This window comes from Antedon bifida, chromosome 4, assembly GCF_963402885.1.
Source record: "Antedon bifida chromosome 4, ecAntBifi1.1, whole genome shotgun sequence".
Taxonomy (NCBI): Eukaryota; Metazoa; Echinodermata; class Crinoidea; order Comatulida; family Antedonidae; genus Antedon; species Antedon bifida.
In genome coordinates, this window is record NC_136229.1 from 3,109,035 (window position 1) to 3,130,163 (window position 21,129).

At 34.3% G+C, this 21,129-nt stretch overlaps 2 protein-coding genes across 2 annotated transcripts; both read right to left on the reverse strand.

Annotated features, from left to right (window-relative positions):
* Positions 1 to 97: 97 nt before the first annotated feature.
* Positions 98 to 21,020, reverse strand: LOC144840437 (GATOR2 complex protein MIOS-like). Its single transcript, XM_078696248.1, has 20 exons — positions 20,874 to 21,020; positions 11,136 to 11,398; positions 10,542 to 10,733; positions 10,281 to 10,344; positions 9,652 to 9,831; positions 9,170 to 9,306; positions 8,460 to 8,583; positions 8,085 to 8,123; positions 7,683 to 7,801; positions 6,949 to 7,074; positions 6,285 to 6,544; positions 5,713 to 5,781; positions 4,888 to 5,003; positions 4,020 to 4,189; positions 3,334 to 3,525; positions 2,673 to 2,806; positions 1,775 to 1,961; positions 1,125 to 1,215; positions 751 to 871; positions 98 to 492 (listed from the first exon to the last, which is right to left on the reverse strand). Exons 2-20 carry the CDS (start codon positions 11,370 to 11,372, stop codon positions 399 to 401), a joined length of 2,652 nt encoding a protein of 883 aa, XP_078552374.1. The 5' UTR covers positions 11,373 to 11,398; positions 20,874 to 21,020; the 3' UTR covers positions 98 to 398.
* On the reverse strand, positions 15,390 to 19,243 carry LOC144840001 (uncharacterized). The gene is made up of 3 exons (XM_078695614.1): positions 17,742 to 19,243; positions 16,246 to 17,560; positions 15,390 to 16,161 (listed from the first exon to the last, which is right to left on the reverse strand). The coding sequence occupies exons 1-2, from the start codon at positions 19,240 to 19,242 to the stop codon at positions 16,278 to 16,280; spliced, it is 2,784 nt and encodes a 927-aa protein (XP_078551740.1). The 5' UTR covers position 19,243; the 3' UTR covers positions 15,390 to 16,161; positions 16,246 to 16,277.
* Positions 21,021 to 21,129: the final 109 nt, after the last annotated feature.

The window sequence follows — 21,129 nt, forward strand, 5'->3', positions numbered from 1 at the left end:
CTGTATGCTTCCACACAAATGTAAACCATTTTAGACCTGGAAATATACAGTACACCTGGATAAGAAATGCCTTGTACAGTAAAAGAAGACAATAACATATTTTGGAGGAAACTTTAATATCGGTATTCCCTTTGTAAATTCATATAACATTTTTATGAGTACAAAGCATAATGTTGTCTACTTTTTTCCCAAAACCCCATCTCCGGAATTATCCTAAAATAATAGTTCCTGATCAGGCCAGTGTGCTCAACAACCCTGTTCTGATTCTTTTTGCATTATACATACATTTAACACCTGCTATTCGGCCAATTTTCAAGCACACTTCAAATGCCCTTGATGGTTGACATTTTCTTGCCCTGGTGTTTCCAGCAGTGTCCATTTGTTTAGCAGGCTGATTGTCACGATGTTGTGACAACGGATGATATACTACCTACTGAATCCATAAGCATACAACGGCATGTACAGGAAGTAACTGGACATTCCACATGACCACTGCAAAAGTTAAAATTAAGAATTTTCTCTTTTTCTGTATTTTTATTAGTAAGTAATATTTAGAGTTCAAGAACACTGCAATTTATAAAACAACATAATATATGAATGAAAATAAATACATAGAATAATACAAACATTAAACATGAAAAGCAGGGGATAACCGTTCAAGCCCAAAGGCTTGTTTCCAAAGGGGGTCCCCCCCCCCCCCAAAAAAAAACCCCAATGTAGCTTACTTTAAACAATCATTACTAAGATTACCTGAACCATTCTTTTAAATGGTGCGAATGACCTCCGTGCCTGCAGGATTGACACCATGTGAACCAGTTATTTGAGACGGTCTTTTTCTTCTCCGATTTTGTAGTATTTGTGTCAAATTTTTCTGTTAAATTTAAAAAAAAATTAAGAATTAGATTTGTGAATACAAGCTGACATAACTCTGAATCGGATTGAACCAAAGGCATCGAGTTAGGAAGCATGTATGTAAATGGATAAGCTACACTACCAGCACAATACACTAGGCACAATTATACCCTTCACAGTGCCTAGACAAACTCTGGTCAACACTGGCGTTTTGCATCATGTGTACCCTGGTATGCGTTATCTCCTAAGAGAGATAGAAAGAATGCATTTACCTTTATAAAACGAATCTGTTCCCATGTGCATCAAACACAAACAACATCGTGGTAACGGTTTTCTACATTTGTTGTTGTGACATGTATTTGTCTATAAAGAATAAGAAAACTGTCGTTAGATATACCTTACCTGACTATTGCAAGTCATGACAGTCTGTTTTGATTATACACACTTTGACCTACAGTACTGTAAATAATTGTTTTAACTATGCTGAGTGAAGTGGTTGTTGATTAATAAAATCACCTATATTATATTTACCCATATATTGATTAAAATACTAAATGATAAATATACTGAAGGGATTAATATATTGATTTATAAATTGAATGATTAATGTATTGATTGATATTCAATTGAAATTAGGTAATATATTGATTAATTTATAGTGATTAATAATATTGATTAATAATATTGGTAAATATAATGATTCATAATATTGATTAATGTATTGATAAATATAGTGATTAATAATATTGATTAATATATTGATAAATAATATTGATCGATTAATATATTGATCGATTAATGTATTGATAAATATTGTGATTAATAGTATTGATTAATATATTGATGAATAATATTGATCGATTAATATATTGATCGATGAATGTATTGATAAATATAGTGATTAATAATATTGATTGATTACACTCATTCTGACTCTTGAATCCTTAGAAGCTGCCTCCATTACTCTGGCATTCCTGCTGGCTTGCACATGATGGATGTAAGGTGATGGTGAAACAGGACTCTGGCAGAAATGGCACGTTACGAAGATTTGTTGTAGCTCTTGCTTCTTCCTTGTGCTTTCTTGTTGTACATACGAATCAAACTTTGCCCTGTAGCATATATATTTGTTATTATAAACCAATTAGTATTATAGTTAAGTTTCCCAGAGGATCGAACTATTAGATCATAGTACCTTCAATGATATCAGAAGACCCTAAGGAGCCAACAGGGTTCAAAATAGTGTAGATTAGTCTAGAAGCAGGGTCGTAGCCACCAGTACAGTTGGTAAGGTTTCAACCAGACTACTTTTTCACAGAGGCCTTTGACAACCAAGTGGCTTGAACAGAGACTGTTCCCTTGTGAAAACCGGACCAATTTATTTCTTGTGACTACATCACTGCGAAGGCATGAAAGAGTAGTGTATGGCATGGTGGTAAGTATATGGAACTAGCATGTGAAACGCATGGGTGTGACACATTCCATATTGCTTGTTTCCTTAGGCCAGATACTTCACTGTCATTGTCTCGTCATTGGACATTGAAACCTGTGTACATACATTTCACATGTGCACAATAAAGAAGTTTGTACACTATTCAAATATAGATGGGGATTGTTGGTCGATGTGCTGGACTGGGCTCTCCAGGAGAACAGTCTTGTACTGACTATTATTACCCAGTATAAAGATGAAATAAATCAACATTAATTTTTTTTTTAATCATATGGCTCCTTCCACAATGAATATGACTATGCAAAATTCAAAGCATTTCATAAATTTAATTTAACAATTTAACTTATTTAAAATGGAAGGAACTTGAGCTGACCTTTCATGCCATAGTCTCCATGTGTCCAGGAGATTTCTGTAGCAATCAATCCAATTCTGAACAATTGGATCCCTGGTAAGTTGCCATGGAAATGCTAACACAGCTACAAGACTGGCAGTCTGTACATCAGCTGTCTATAGAGGGGGAAATTAAATGAATAATTTATTATAGAAACAATGAATATTTATGAGCACGGTGTGGAGCGTGGTTAGACACCCGTTGGTACTAAACGAGAAGAACCAACGACGGCCATCAAGCAAAACCCTAGAGAAGAGATAGGCACCACTGGTAGATATGGCTTATGCCTCTGTGTATCGTATCATGATGAGTACAAATACTAATTCCCCAATGGTAGGACTTGGTGTACTGTATCTCATCTGCTACGCCCCTACGATCCTCTAGGGCATGGGATAACTAGAACTAGACTATTTTCATTTCATAAATAGGGAATTTTCAATTTGCTATGACCCACGACCTTACTAGATCATGTAACTTTATTTTGCGCATGTGGTGGAGCTGGGACGTGCTTCTCTGTTCTCCGCCTCGATACAGTTTTGACGGTCAGGTGACAAATTGACCTGACCTAGATTGTTCCTAGGTCATCAGTCGTCGTAAATCGTAAGCTCCCTCTGTCTGCTCACAATAAACGGTTCACAATTACCTTGTCAATATATGAAGCTATGAGCTTGATGCCATCTTCTGTCAGGCCTGTAAGCAGAATACCATCAAGATCACCCTCATTCATGGCTTCCTCTGTCAAACGTTTTATGTACTTGGATAGTTGACTATCATTCAGGAATATACAGGCAAAAGCTATACGGTCTTGAATACTCATCTTATATGCATCTTCATCCTAAGCAAATTTGAATAAAAAAAACTGTTGCATTCTTTTAAATTTAAAAGCATCTGGGTTTGGCAAAAAACTCTGGGCTGGCATTTATGTATTTATTTATTTAAAGCTCTGTCTACACTATCAAACTTTATGTGAAAAACAAATGTGATGTGCCCATATATGGACATGATGATGTCATATCACTACCGTATCACACTCTTTTTGTCAACCTAGTTTGACAGTGTAGACAGAGCTCAATAAGGTCAAGAAGGTTGAGCAAAGACACTCAGTTCCAATTTCCAAGGGGTCAGATTTATCATGCTTAGCAAAATAACTATCTTAGCTCTGTTCTAAGTCAACAACTTTGCTGTCAGTCAGGCAGTTTTCACAATAACCAAGAAAATATTTTTACATATTCTTTTCTTACATTTTCCATTTTGCAAGATGCAAACATCTGGTTTAGAGGTTTTACCACGCTCATTTCAAAAGCTTATTTGAATGGTACAATTGCTTACCAATACAACTGAATAGTTCCCATCATCGCAGGTCAGGAAAGTAAACATTGCCATTAAGTAAGGGTTTTCTAACTGCTTACATAATAGAGAACACATCTCACACCAGAGGTTCTTTCTACTGCTATCATACCCTGATAAAGCCATCGCAATGGCACTCAGGTTAACGTCACCTATTGAAACAATAGAAATGTTAAGCTCTGTCTACACTATCAAACTTTACGTGACAAAAAATGTGATGTGCCCATATATGGACATGATGATGTCATATCACTACCATATTTGGGGATAACACTACCATATTTGGGCACATCATATTTTTTTGTCACATAAAGTTTGAAAGTGTAGACAGAGCTTTAGGAAAAATGGCAAAGCACTAAATTTAGTTAACAAACACATTTTTATAAAGCGATCATTTTGCACTGTCTGAAACCCTATTGAAGGTGTTTCTGTTATATTTGAATTCAGTGTTTTTGGCTCCTCTTTCCCCTTTCTACTATTCAAAACAGATGGTACAGCGATTGTAGGAAGTAAATACTAATCTGACAAAGTGTAGTGGAGCTGTAGCTTGGTGGTTAATGTGCTTCCCTTCCAATTCCAAAATCTGGGTTCAATCCTGACCTACTGACAGGACTGTAACTCACAACTCTTTCAAATCCACTCCCGAAGCCTCAAATGAGCACGATAAATTTTAAAATAGTTTATCCATCCTGTAATTGGTAGTTACTCGCTGTTGGATGCGTATGAAGATGAGAATGTGAATTCCTAAATATTTAAACGCGGGTAACAACAGGAGCAATCAACTTTACAGTGATGAGATGTACAAACAGCATGGTTAAAAAACTTGATTGGTTATCTCTATGTATTTTACCTTTCTTCCATCTAGTTGATGTTGAACCCAGGTTCAATGTTTCTATAGCTTTTCTTAAATTCAGATTAAACATGTGTATTGCCGCTGCCCTTTCGAATTCACCATTTTCTATTAGCCTGAATATGCAAAAAATACAATTAGTTATTTTTCTTATTCAGAAGGTTTTTAATTAGACTGTTGCAGGAAAGGAATTATGGTAAATTTAGATATGGTAGTCATTCAGGGAGCCTTGTTCTTCTTTTAAATCCACTAGAAAAACTCCAAAGTTTTCACAAGGGCTGTCAACATCAGCGTTGTATTACGTATGGCCCAGTGTGTGTCAACTACAGAGATTCGCTTGGGATGTGGAAGGGGTACAGTATATTACTTTTACTCCTACTGTTACTAGGCTGCCTAACTGACAGATCCAAATTGCCAATACTTACAGCAGGGAGAGATAAAATGCATGTTACACTATTTTTATAAGTGGATCAAACAAGGAAAAAACACAGAAAAGTACAAAAACCAACTTATTTCCACTGTGGTCTCTAAATAAGTAATTAGCAATTGTGGAAAAACATATCTCTGAAATGATCACTTACAGTGTGGAACTTAGAACTTAGTGTTGTGAAAGTGCTACTGTACATAATGTACTTGTGCTGTCATTAATAGGTATTTATTTACCTAATTTAAAATTTGGCAATGATTTATTGGTTTCAGTTGGCTGATTATCTATATTTGTGCATCGTTTAGTTTGTTGTTTTTGTCAAATTGTCTTACAAAAGAAAGGAATTGCCTTACACAACTACAGAAAGAAATTGCAAAAGTAATGTGGAATTAATTTACCTGGTAATGTAGATTTCCAATGCTGTAGGATTTTGAAAATCCCAGTTACACAATCGCATAGATATTGTCCTTGGGATGAAAATTATTTGGATTATAAGATAGTTAATATAATTAAAAATATAATTATACTAGTGTCAAGAATACAGTGTAATAAGACAATTGTTTGCCCATGCATGTAGAACAACTTTTATATTATATATAACTATTATTATGTAATGTTCTTAATTTACCGTATTTATTTGAATAAATGCCCCGCTTTGAATAAACGCCTCCTTCAATTAAACAAAACCCCTCCCCCACGAAGGACAAAATTACAACTCCATGTTAGCATATTACACCCAAGAAAATAAACGCCTCTCCCGAATAAACTTTTCCCTTGAATAAATGCCCACCCCTTTAAAAAACCCTCCTGAAATATAAACGCCCCAGGCCATTTATTAAAATAAATGCGGTAATACTAATTACACTTGTAATTGTTCTTGAGCTATGGAGAATTTTGTACTTTGCATTCTTTTTTCCGAAAATAAACGATGAAAATGAAAAATAATGTGGCTTTATTATAATCAACTAACCTTTCCTGACTTGTATAAACATGAATGTTCGATGAATTTGTTGTTCCTTCTAAATGTTTTCCATGTTGTTTGCTTCGTAAACAAAATTCCGTTCCCGGAATTTCGCCAGCGATGAGGTCCTTGACCCCATAAAATGGATTGTTTCGTATTTTTTGCAGACCTTTCTCCTTGTGTAAACTTTTTATGTGATCCAGAATAAGCCAGAATTTACGAAGAGTTTCATCGCCAACTAACTTGCCATTCTCCCAAATTTGTTCTTTCTATTAGAGAAAGTTCAAAGGTTATTATTATTATTATTCACAAATATATATGAAGACCCTTTTTCCATAAGTATTGTTCTGTAACTAAGGTAAAAATTTGGACTTATGACCAGTGGTGCAATATAGAGACTCGAGGCCTCTGGTTTAGGAACCCTAAGTGGCCCTCCAACGCTGGAAGCCTCGGACGTTTTTAGCCTTTTTTCAACATATTATAATGCTGTTTTTTCTTCTGGGCACTGTTCCGGGGCCCCTGGGTATAGCCAGTAAGTGCTTATAGCTGTTACGCCACTGCTTATGACTTCTTATTATCGTTAAATACTGATGTGTGATTATATCTACCCATTTGCTATTGTAAAGACTGCCAAGTCACATGGTACAACACAACAAAGGAGGTGCTCTCCTACCTTTAGTCCATACCCCCTCAGTGCTCTAGCTTTAATCTTGGTAGATATATCATCAGCACACTCCGCTGCCATCTCTTGAAGATATCGACCACTGCCGATTAAAAGACTGGATTGTGGAGACCAGGTCTGAAAAACAGTTAAGTACATACTGTATTATTATATTTACATAAATAAACATAATTTCTAGATATATAGAGTATTTTATAATTAATTTAATATAGTTTGTAGATATGGACAAATTACATGGAGATTTTTAGATATTCAAGATGAGGATGTAAACTCAAGCACTTTCTTAAAGAACAACCAAACTTGTGCTTCATGAGCTGTATATTTATCTGAGCTATAGTTATAAAATCCCCAGGCACTAAACTGAATTCATTGCATCAAACATTAAAGATGTATTTCCCCAAAAACATGATAAATAAAGATTGATAAAAATAAGACTTTAAATAGGTCATTTTGCAGTTTTAATAAAGTTATTCACTTCTGTAGAAAACAAAATCAAAACAAATAATTATTTCACTTATAAAATGAAACAGTTAATTTTAACCAAAAACCATTGTCTGACAGACAATTTAGGTACATTTTGCTTTAAATTACACTTTTTTCAGGTAAATAGTTTGTTTTCTGATCCAATTTTTGGTAAAAAGCATATTCAACAAAAAAAAATTCAAAAATGATTTTTTTAGGGCGACAATGTATCTTTAAGTGTAAATGTCATAGTCTGTGCCTACCATTGGAATAAGATCAGCAACCACTGTTTCTTTAAGTATTCCACTTGGTGTGATGCTTAGTATATGATTCTCATGGGTAGGATGCCAGGCAAACGACGCTACTTGATTACCCCCATTAGCTGGTTAAAAAGGTCAAAGTTCATATTATTGTAATAGCATATTTTTTATATACTTACTTTTAATAGTCCGGGACATACTCAAACTTATATGACTAGATTCCTCCATACATACATACATACATTGATATACTAGAGACGGATACTGGTATGCAGAGAGATGAACTGGCTGCCAGAATGGCAGATAGGAAGTTATTTTTTTATAAACTACTAATAATTCATAATTAGTTGGGACAAACATCCAAAAAATGTATCTCGACCGAAAAAAAAAAATGTTTGTACTTACTTTGCAGGTGCATCTCATTGTGCTCCATATCCTCCTTATCTATATTTAAATAAAATAATAATAATAATACACTTTATTTTACAAGCCATATAAACTACATAAGAAGAAAATAAAAGCACATCAATTATTATCATAAAACATCATTTAAAAAGGCAAGGAATTATCAAATACAAATTAAGCTCTTAGAAAAACCACATTGTTTAAGTGTAGCCTCGAAAATGTGTATTTTTCTGATAGAGAGTTTTAACTAGTAAATATAACTATATTAGCTTGTATGTACATTGTGTATGTGCTCCAAGGTAAGGGCTACATGGAAGCTATATTAAGACCAATACGAATGGTATTGTTTTATGTCTGTATTTATACTGTACTTACAAAGATGTTCTATTGAGTATATTTTGACAACGGAGCTGTCACGAATAAGACACGCCAGTCGATTGTAACGTGTTGGACACCAAGCAACTTTAACTACACTTCTTGGTTCAGTAATATTATGAATCTGAATAAATACAGTTAAAGAAAGTATAATTTAATTCTACCGCAAAACTTTTATTTGGCTGTACTTATAAACACTATTCTATATTTATTATTCTATTTAAAAATTCTATTTTGTCAAGTATAGTACTTGCTTTGTTTGTTTGTTAGCACGATAGTGGCTACAATTTTTAAGTTATTCTGAATTTTTCAGTGTACATACTTACAGAACATGCCTTTTGAGTTTCAAGAAAATCGGTTCATTAATAACTTAACAAATAAAAAAAAGAAATTTTTTATTCTATTAACATGGGCCAAAATATCAAATGCGCTCTCTGTGGCAATATTTTCCAAGAACTTCACTCAGTTTCTGAGTGCTTTCATTATTGTAAATAATCACTGCATTATATTTAATAATTATTATAATTTTGTAAAATTCACTGTACTAAATGTTTATTATTGGCTATCATTATCAGTAAGTGATAAGAAGAAGATCATTATTATGACTAATTGTTATGATTGATTGAATAAAGTTCATAAAAAAATGTCTTCGTCTTTTTCTTCGTTTTAAAGTCAATAGAAATAATTAGAAATTCTAATTGAAAGGATACGGATCGATCGAGTTTGCGTAAATCCCAGATGTTCATTTGCGAATCGACACACGAGCTAAAGCGGTAGTCCGTGCAAGGATCAATGGCTATACCATACAATAATTTAGTTGTCACTTGACCATGGCTACGAGATGAGTCTGTTGAGAAAATAATTACATTTTAATAGCATTTTGTACCTACCCTACAATGAATATTTTCTTATTCTTTTCTTATTTAAAGATTGCTAGATAGACAGACACAAGGTTCACATTTAACTGTAATGTTATAACATAAACTTTATATGAGGGGTAATGACAGCAATGTATTTTGCTTAAGCTGCCCCTGCCCAGCGTTTTTTCATCTTTTTTTTTTTTAATAATATATATATATATATATATTTATAATGTATTGCTTTTATGCTGGTCGAATAAATAAACAAAACGAAAATGTTTGTATGTTTTGTTGTGAGAAAAATAAATCTTGGTTCAAAGTTCAACTAGTACCTCTGATATCATAAAGACGTATATGTTTGGTGCCGATTCCCGCTACGAAGCATGTCGCTTGGTTGTTCAGCCACTTGATGGAATGTACGTTTTCACCCGGTGATCCAAATTCAGCCAACGGTTTGGCGGCTGCTCCCAATCCATCATTCATTCCTGACATTTTTCTCAATTTATCTTTTTCTGTAATTAAGTGTAATGTACTGTAAGCATAGAGTTAAACTGGTGGTGCATTTCACTGTGAAAGTCTTCTGTTTGAGACCAGTTCAAAGGTCATCAACCCTCATGTTTTGTGTTGACTACATAAATACATGTACTGTGTGACAAAAAAGTGTGATGTGCCCAAATATGGTAGTACAGTAGTAATATGCCCAAATATGGTAGTAATATGACATGATCATGTCTATATACGGGCACATCACATGTTATTGTCACATAAAGTTCAATAGTGTAGACAGAGCTTAATATAACACCACCATCACACATTTTGGTGATTGAACATTAAGGTGAAAGCTGAGGTATATAATAATAGTTTCAACTAAACTTCAACTTACTTTAACTAATATAAGGAAATAAAACAGAAGATCAATTAATATTTAATATTGTACATGATGTGAGAACTTGGACTTCACCTTGATTTATATCCCACAATGCAACACCTTGATCTCCCCTGTATTTATCATAACCTGCAAGAAGCTGAAATTAAAAAACAAATATACAAAATTGAGATGACAAATACTTATACATTTCAGAGTTTAATCTTCCAAAACTGAACATCATTAGCTAGCCAATAAAGTCTGATTTTCAGTTTAAACAGCAGTTTTAATTTAAAACAATCTTTAATTTAATTTAGGATTGAGTTTCTGGATGGTTTTTTTGGGTGTAAAACTTACACGATGAGTTTCCAGTGTGTTCCATTCGAGTAGATGACATGGACGATTATGTTTAGGATGAAATTCACGCTCAACACGATCAGCGACTTGTAACGATTCACGATCAAACGAGCTAAGCAAAACCTTGCCGCTTGACATTCCGAGGGTCACCATGTTGGCACCTGGGAAGTTCTTTGGCTGACAAGCATAACACTAGAAAAATATAATGTATTGTGCGAGAATTGTCAATGTTTAAACTCACCATAGTACTATATGCTGGGCCCTCTGGGAGAACAGTCTTTGACTGAAGAGGCTACCCAGTATAAAGAATAAAAATAGTAAATTTAAATTTGTAAGGTGACGGTTTCACATTCAAGTCATCTACACTGGGTCCAACATTGCTAACTTCATCAACCTAACGAGAACCAGTGTTTCAATGCAACTGAAACAAAGTTAGTATATGTTTATATGCTGCTTCAAATGGCTAGTAAAACATTCTAACTAACATTCTATAAAATTTCTGAATATATATCTGTTAAATCACATAAGGAAAAACAAAACATTTAGTTTGTAGAGAAAATAAAGATAAAATATATAAATGAAAGTATCAAATACCTTAATATCAGATTTGCTTGGAAGTTTGAAATCGGCAAGGCCTCCTATTGGCCAAGCACTAAGCTTTGATGATATACATTGTGCCTTAGTGTCATTAGTATTGGATGCTAGATCACCCAACTCATCCAACTCCCCAACCTGAAACAAAGTCAAGTCTGACGGAACCGAACTGTTAAAGGTCAGAAAGAGATCGCTGGCTGTCGGAGACCATTGCAAGTCACACTTGGAGAAATTCATTTTCTCTTTCTTTACTTTTCCGAGCACTGAAAAAACAACAGTAGAAAACCATGTCATTGTTATTATCACTATTTGCTGTTAAACTATTTTAGCTTCCAAAGTTATTCACATTAATTATTATTGTGTTTTTTTTATTGTGATTGTTTATTATTGTGATTCTGGGAACCAGCAGGATTAATGTTTAACTAAGGCATAAACAAGATTATACCAAAAATGAGCTAATAATAATATTGATACTACACTATTCTCCACATGCTTCAATTTTGTATTGTACATTTACGCATATATTTCATCCAACACTGTTTATTATTAAACTAAAAATTTATTAAATTAAAATTATTAAACCAAAGATTTTTTTTAAATCTTTGGTTTATAACTTTAAAAAAAGTTCATACTGTTAAACATCAACCTCTGCGATTTTATCAGAATTTTTAGTTGTTTTTATTTTCATTAACTCCAAAAGACTTCCAACTCAAGTAGCTGATCGGTGATGCAACTTTGAAGCTCCACCCACTGGCTAAGCCCCACCCACTGGCTAAGCCCCACCCACTAGCTAAGCCTCACCACATACATGAATGCCCAGCGATTCTGAGAGCGTGTTAAAATGTTACACTGTATCCTCAAACAATCCTTGGTTGTAAAATGTAAGAATTGACGAAGAAAACATTATTTTCATTGCCATTATAAAAATTATATTGTTATGATCTAAGGTGTGTGGTGCAGTGTGTTGGATGTGGGACTACTGATCGTGAGATCGTGGTTCGAATCCAACTCTCGCCGCATTGCTTGTATCCTTAGGCAAGATACTTTACTTATGTTTGCCTCTCTCCACCCAGGTGTATAAATGGGTACCCAGTTAGATCAAGATACAACTTTGCGCTGATTACTAGCTGCATTATGGGAGTACTGTATGTTTCCGTATGTGTTTGATGAACAACAACAAAATGACTGGGGTAATAATGTGAAGTGCTTAGAAGCACTGTGCAATAAGCGCTATATAAAAACGAATATTATTATATATTATAATTAAATGAAAAAGTATTTAGATTGTATCTCATCTACAGTGTCACCTGATAGTTCACTCTCTCTATTCTACATAGTATAGCATTGAACATTCACTGGGTATTACTTGGGCGTACAGTTCATTCATTCACTCATATTCATTCTTATAATGTATGATATTCAGGGGATATACTGTATACAAACTTACACACCCTTATTAATGTTTAGATATGTTGTACAAGACAATAAGTACTAAAAATACCATAACAACTAAACAATTTAAATGTCTGACATCCGGGAATACTACAGGTATTGGTAGCCTCAGGTTATAAGGAAACAAATGTTATTACACTGTATATAAAAACATGAATGTAGTACATGTAATACTATTTTGGACCAACTGATTAGATTTGTAAATTAATTAATAGCAAATTAAGAAGCATACTAACTTTCAACGTACATATTCAACAACTAATTCCAATATTAACTGGAAATATGTCCTAAATGAATTAACAGTGAAATCACGTAATGATTGGAATGGTATGGAAGATATCACAAATACAATACATTATACAGTTTACACTGGTAACCTTGGCACCTTGTTACTAACAATTTAAAGTTTTATATAGTCCTATTATTATTTAAATAAAATGCAATTTTGATTAGAGTTGATCTGGGTTACCCTCTTTAAAGAAGACTAATAAATAAAGAAAATAAAAATGTATCCACGTTTAACATGTTTTGCTGAGTGTACCCCTATTAGTAACTACCTAATAAACTTCTATAATACAATCTATTGAGTATGGCTAACCCAATAAAATAAAAATATAAGCAGATTAGTTTAAAAGTTTTTTTAAAGATTTCTTATCTTCACAATACTCACTAGTATCTTTTCCTGAATTCAATGGAGGATAGCTTTTTGAGAAAAAATCTTGAAAAATCTGCCGTGGACTTGTCATTTTACACAATTTACAACTCTTTGAATATAACTAACAATTCCACTGAACTTTATGGGAATACAGATTAGCAGTTCTCTCCGTATAATTCACCAAATGATGAAACTTAAATTATGAACTATAGGACTACTGTTAGAGTCCTACCACGTGCACAAACTAGTTGTTATTGTATACAAAATTCTCACTGTTCAAAGATCTAGTAGTCTTATCAACATATTATGTTGGTTGAACAGACTTCAGCCAATGGCAAGTTATCTTGTTAGATAAAATAGTTTCTCTACTGTAGGAAATACACACACATTTTGATGTAATGATAAACACTATATCACTTCCTTTCAATAACAACAAATTTAAATACAGACTAATGCAGTAATGCAACAAAAACAAGCAATCTACATTTCAGTTCAAGAAATTACAATTTCCGCACCCTTGGAACAATATATGTAATGGTAATGCAGTGTAAAATGTGTGCAACAAACAGCAAAAATGAAAGTAAACTCAGTCAGGTCAAATCACATGGTGTTTTGGAAGTCACATGATTTCATTCATTTGTTGCTTAAATTGAATATATTGTTTACACACATGGAAATTCCCCGTATACTCTATAGGCCTACTACAATTTAGCTGTTGACACAAACGTATTCAATTGGAATTTATGTTCTTGCTAAAGTAGTGTTAGGTACATATTTGTATTATCTTTTCTTCCATAAAATTAAGATAGGTTTATCCTCGTTTATAAGCCCATCCCCAAGTTATTTGGTTCTTGCATACAAGCCCATCTAATTTCAATTAATTATTTCCATATTCTAAAATCTTGAAAACTATTTTTTAAAACAGAATGTTTGGTCTCTTTTTAATGTGCAAAAGTGTAATATTTTTTTTTAAAGGAAAGTGTAAACGTGTATGTATTTACTACTGACTGTTGAGCCGATAGTCAATATTTGTTGTGGTGTACAAGGATCTACTATAGTCTACTGAATGAAATTCTTTCCATCACCATTCCATTTTCCACTAAGATTACTGTATATCATGGAGATAATACAGCACAAATGGATGAGGCTATCGGCACAGACCGTGGATGCACCATAATTTGAAGTTTTTTATAGTCGTGATCAACTGTGTGAGCATGTAAATTAGTATTTTTTTAAATTATGTTAACGATATTGACTGTGCCGATAGTCAATCAATCAACGTTAACTATCAGCAAGGTAGGTGCATGGTCGACTGTGCTCTGGAAAACTTTACATTCTTTAATAATATTAGTTTTGACGTAGCCTATGGTCAAACCATGGAGTAATTACTCCATGGTCAAACGTGCTGATATATAGAAAATATTAAATAAATATATTTATTTTTATGTACATGCATGGGCCATGGTCAACAATGCCGATAGGCCTAGTATAATTTAGTACTTTTAAATTGTCAAAAACGAAATGAAGTCAACGTCTAATCTTTGTTGGGTTTATTATGGATATCTTGGTTGTGCCATCTATCTCTAGAGTGATATACGGTGCCATGGTGGGGGTGGAGAGGGCAGCAGATAAGAGAGAGCTAGCTGCAATATGCAAAGCAAGACAAGGCCCAGGGTAGGCACCTGACAAGAAAATTCAAACGCAACCAAATTCATTGACCCATACATCAAAAAATTCAGAAAAATATATGTAATGCATTTGTAAAAAAAAAAAAAAAAAAAAAAAAAAAATTCTATTTTTTATGATTTTTTTTGTATCAAAAATTTGGTATAGGCATTTTAGTGTTATATACCAAATATTTGTGGCAAATTGCATGCTTATGTGTGCTAACCTCCAAAATTAAATAAATACTTATTTTTCATAATGCTCAACATCTTGGACATCTCCGCAGACCCTATGAGGCAGGGTGGAGAAATGGTGGGTGGGTTCGGAGGGGGGTTTTGGAGGGGGAGACATTTGTAATCGGTAATCAATTTATTTACAATATAACTATACAGTATTAATTTTGTATTTTTTTTTTAAATTTTTTTAGGTTATATGACGAATCGCAAGCATTTATAGAAGGGCGGGGGAGGTGGGCATGGGTGGAGGTGGTGAAGGGGGAAGAGTTGTGGTTTTATTATGTTTCTGAAACCCCGATAACTAGCATATTGTTAGAGCATTTTTTTACTGAACAACATTACAGTATTACTAACTCTTTTTTTTCTCTTTAGTGGGGTCTTCCCACTTTTATTCAATCATACTATAAATATTGTACATTTATTCAATTAAAACAATCTAGTACTCAGCTATTTCTGAATAAAATACAGTTTTATTGTAAAATGTGATTTCTGATTACTTTTTCGGTGATAAAAAATAGATATTTAAAACATTAGCATTGTAAATATAAATAAGTTGCCTGTGCCAATTGCACTCATAGTCATATTATATTGATTGTTTATATACAATAACAAATAATACTTAAAACAATAATTATCGAAAATTATGAAATAGTTTCCCTATTTTTTTCAATTTGTTGTTTGGCAAATACTTTCTTCACTAAGTGTGTTTGTATATATTTTACTTTTTTATTGAACATCATTGGTCTGGCTAACAATACAAGGAAGCACGCAAGCCTCGCTACCACGACAAGGTTGATGATCACAGCGAGGGGAGGTTGCACATTTGCATGTGCCCCTTTGAGCAAATAAAAAATATTTGCAAAATAAAAAAAAAATTATATAAAACAATATGAGTTGTAAACTGTGGTAGACGACGATGATTCAGTGCAGTGGTGTTGACGTCCAGTCATTTGGTAATCGTCTTGAAGAAGGCGTTGGTAGTGAGGCGATCAAGCTTGTTCCATCTCGGTGGAAACATCTGTAAATAAGCAAAGTATTAATGAAACGTAATGTTTGAAATGTAAAGCGTGTATGGATATTTTTATAGAATTCATATTTTTACCTTTGGTGTTGACATCAATTAAGGAAGGTGAACTACAGAATTACTAAATCTTCATTAACAAGATCCACAGCCAATTCATAAGGTGATATTTTGAAATCCTCTGCATCCTCATTATATGATTGGTCTTTCTGCCAGTAGGCAATGACGTATTTGGCTTTTCGACTTTTAGTAAGAGGCAGATACTTTTCTACGAAACCATAGTACATCACATTCTTTTCGTCCTCGTACCATACGTGTCTGATTTCCTCACCAACAAGCCTTCCTTCTATAATACGAAGTAGATCTTCTTCATATTCTGGAAAGTCTTTCGGTGTGACACTCTTGGCCATTAGGTCTTTCTCTAACTTTCTTCTTGTTGACTGATCCCTTTTCTGTCTTTTCGTTGCAATTCTCCTTTGAATCTCACTCTCCACATCTTTCTTTGCTTTTCGTTTCATGTTTCTCTGTTGTCTCGCAAGTGGTCTTGCAGCATTTATCAATGCTTCTCTGGTCTCTTTTGACAAACTCTCTAGATATGCCAGTACATGATTTTTTCTGGCTCGTATACCACAGGATATGTAATCTATACTTGCATTGGTTTTTGCTCTTTGAAGAGCAGAAAACATTCCCATGATCTGCTCAGCATCGATGTTATGTAGCCGAGCAGACTTGGTTTCGGCTAACAATTGATTTGTGACATCGCGGTCAAAATACCTTGAGTATTGTCGGAGCAGGACATTTCTACACCCAGAAAGACATGATGTCATCATTTCACTAAATAGGCTCATGTTATTTACTGGTACTTGCAAACATTTGAATGTTTCATCATCAGATTGTATTTTATCATCAAAGATGTTGCTTGGTGTCTTCAACGTTTCCTGTGGATTTAAAATGAAATACTGAAGCTTATCTATAGCTTTCTTGATCACTGCAAACGCTCCCATATGGTCCTCTTCAGTTAAACTGTCCACATAAAATTTGGTCATCCAAGGGCCGGTTAAAAGTTTGCCAATCAAACCCAACACTTGCAATTCTACTCTGGAATGGCTCATACTGAAATCAAATGAAACCGCTCTTCGAAGTTTGTCACTCTGCAGACTAGACTTTAAGAAAAGATCAGTGAAGAAAGGACTTTGATGTACAAGTTTTCCACATATTAAGAATAGAATATGGAGACGGTTTCCTCTGTACCTCGGTATGAAGCCCTTCGGAAGACCTGCATTCACTAGTTCGATTTTAAAAGTCTTCGGATCCCCAGCTCCGTCCTTGTATCTTAATTTGGCTACAGCAAGCACCAATTGAGCAGCACTACACTCTGGACCATATATTTGCTTACCTATAATTAAAAAAAAAAACAAATTAAAAACCTCTTTAAACTGCAACTTTGTTGGTTTATTTTAAGGTCACAAACTGTATTCTATGTACAAATAAACCCTATACAGTGCATTAAATAGGATAAATGATCTTAAATTAATAATAAAATTATAAACATAGGATTTGAAAATCTTATTACGTACCTGTGACATTAATCTTTTCTTCAACCTGCTTCAACGCCTTTTTGCATTCTGTGGCAATAGAATCTAGCGGATGCAGGTGACAGTTAAGCTCATTTAATTGCTTGTTCCAGGACTCGTTTAGGGTTGAGATGGTCGAGTGGTTGACGATTGCTCGGTCAGTCATAGTGTTGGCGATGTTTTTAATTAGGTTTAAACGTGTATCTGCCATATCCTCTGCTTTTAACTTGCTGTATGTTGTGGCAATACTTGTTAGAGAGTCCTCTATATGTTTGGCGTAGTCTGCAGCAGTACCCCCTGGTAACTCGTCTAAAGCCACAACTTTACAGTCTTCTTTTGATGTAATATGAATTGAGTTCACATGAACTCCTTCTTGGGTCGTTGCGTCAAATCCTAGTGTCAAATTTTCATTTTGAACAACAAACTCGGCAGTCATGTAATCAGAAATGACGCCCATTTCTCTTGCCATTACTTGCACAGTAGAAGGATGTGGAACGTTTGATAATGTTACTCCATAGCTTTCCGCCATTTTCTTCATAAGAACAGGAATCTGCTCGGTAGGCACATTACAATCCAGCATCTGGTAGACAATTTTCCTGGTGTTAGCATTGTAAGGCTTTCCCTTACCACCATCAACTGAACTTTGCTCTGCAGTGCCCTGAACCAGTTCTTCTAATTCTTGAACTCTTTCCTGTAGTTCTAATACCTGGTCTTGTAAGTAAAAGATTTCTTCATTTTTTTCATTTAGTTTTTTGGCGCCTTCTTCCTTTTCCTTCATGTACACATTTCCTTTCTTCTTTAATCTTTCAATCATTCTTTGCGCTCCATTGTATTTTTTTCTGTATATCTGAACATCATCTGTTTCCTTTATGTCTGCCAGCTTATCTTTTTTATGCTGCAATTGAATTTCTTTTCTGGCCACCGTCTGCCTCCAGTAGCGGTATTTACCTTTAACCTTCTTCGCTCTAGCTTCTTTAAGCTTTGTTTTGAGTTCTGCAATATGCTTTTCATTAAATTCTATTCTACTCAGCATTTGTCTCTTCATTGGTGTAAACTTAGCTCTTCTTTTTAAAGACTTTTCACCCCATGATCGTTTTGGAGGGTTCAATAGCTTTGGTCTAATTGGCTCTACCTCTTCTGGCCCAATTGGCTTTATCTCGTCTGGTCTAATTGGCTCTACCTCTTCTGGCCCAATTAGCTTTATCTCGTCTGGTCTAATTAGCTCTACCTCTTCTGGCCTAATTGGCTCTACATTTTCAGATGATGATTGTGTGGCAGCTTCTAGCGATGGGATGTTGGATGAGGAAGCTTGCATGGTTGAAGCAGCATCTACAGTCTTGTATTTGGAAAAGGTTCCAGCACAGAAAATGTCAAAATTAGCAAATCTGCCGGATGTGTTTATGGAATGAAAACTCTTAAACTTCTTTACCAAATCCCTCACAGAACAATTAGAAATAATAATGCTATGACTTTTTTTAAATATATGCTGTACACTGGAAAACATCTTTTTTGGAAGGGTAATGTAGGTGAATATGACATGGCCATTTTGCAGCAAACCTACATCACTTGGTACTTGAAAGTAGTTGTCCTTAATGAACTTCTGTGGAGTCGTTAAGGGAGGATTATCCATCCTGTGTATCAACACTCAACTACCTGTTAAATATCATAGTAAAATTTGTATAAATAATATTACGAATTAAAAGACGTTTACTATGTAATTTCAATATAAAATTTAATGACAAAAAGGGAGATCGACATTTTGGTCATCATAGAACCATTTTCAAGATCGAGTAAATACAAAACAATAATAATTATTTGCACTAAGCAGGGAAGAGTAAGCACCAAAGTTGGCGACAGGAAATGCTACTGAGGGCTAATTAAGTAATTAGTTCCTCCCACTGAGTTAAATAAACAATTTTGCTTTGATGGAATCAGATTGTTTATTGAGTGTAGGTTTCACTCTTTGATCCAAAGCAAGACAATCAAACTTTTGTTACATTTAGATAAGATTCTAAAGTATTCTGAGATATCACCAGTTATGCCATGTTGTTTTCTCAGCTGTTATGTTCATCAAATAATATTACTTAATACTAAATAATATTTTAATATGCATGATTATATAGAATTATTTAAAAGAAAAAAACTACTTACCAAAAATAACTTAAATAACTGAAGATATATTTTGTAATCTTGATTTGAGGCAAAGAATAACCTACAATACAATTAAATATAATAAAAGTATTAATAATAATGCAAATATGCAAATGTTTAAACTAATCTACCATCACCAGCCTAGTAATAGTAACTATCACACGCTGTGATTGGCCTCTGACTACAAAACGACCACCCAAAGTTGTCAAGGTTCCTGAATTTGTTTCTATTCCCACTACAAAAATAGGCCTTATCCCATTATAATAAATAAAAAGTGAGTGAAAATAAGCAATGATCAATAAAATATCAATATTAAATTATTATATATTATTCCTATTATTTATAATATATTTGCAATAAAATACTTAGATATACTGTATTTAAATTTTTACAATCGACGAGTTCATAGCCCACGGCGACGAGTTCATAGCCCACGGCGGCGACGAGCCTCGCACAGCCAAAATCCTATTCTCTAGCACTAGCCTAGACCGAATGCAAAACTAGGACAAATAGGCGATTACGGGGGGTGCCCAAAGTGCAGCTTTACATACACAAAATTTCTCAAACTTATAGTATAATGAAAGATTATGAAATGCTTAATACTATTACCAATATCAAAATATTCATAACACTTACCTTTGATGAATATTAGGCGTATTTTGTGAACGGTAATGTTTAACAATCTGCAACACTCGATAAACGTGGTCACAAAAATTTTTGAAAATAACTCAGCTGTACAATAACTTCCGCGTGACATTTTGAGGTCAAAATCTTAGGCCATGACCAATCCCGTCGTATTTTTATGAATTAATTACAGCTGGCGGTCGCGGACCGGTCCGCAATTTAGTCACACTTTTTCGCCGACATAAAAAGTGGGCGTGGCCTCGTAACTTGCAGGTGCCTACCCAGGGAAGGCCCAAAAACTCAAAAGGAAAGCGGAACTGAAATAGAAGCGTGTGTGGTGAATATAATTGGTAACGTTACCGTTATGGTGATTGTCTGCTCTAGGCCCTAGCTGGGTCTATTTCGACCTTTTGGACTAGACTAGATAGAGGCAAAAACGAGTATCCCCTTTTTTGCTGCTGCCTCCTGCTAGCTAGCTGCTCAGAGCATGCAGTGCAGCTCTTGCGATCAAGGAGAGGGCGCTAACTTTATACAGGAAACCGTGTCTGTCTGTTCGCACGGCAACCGTGTTAATAACTTGTTATGTCCAATGAAGCGTTACAAGATAAACAAACAG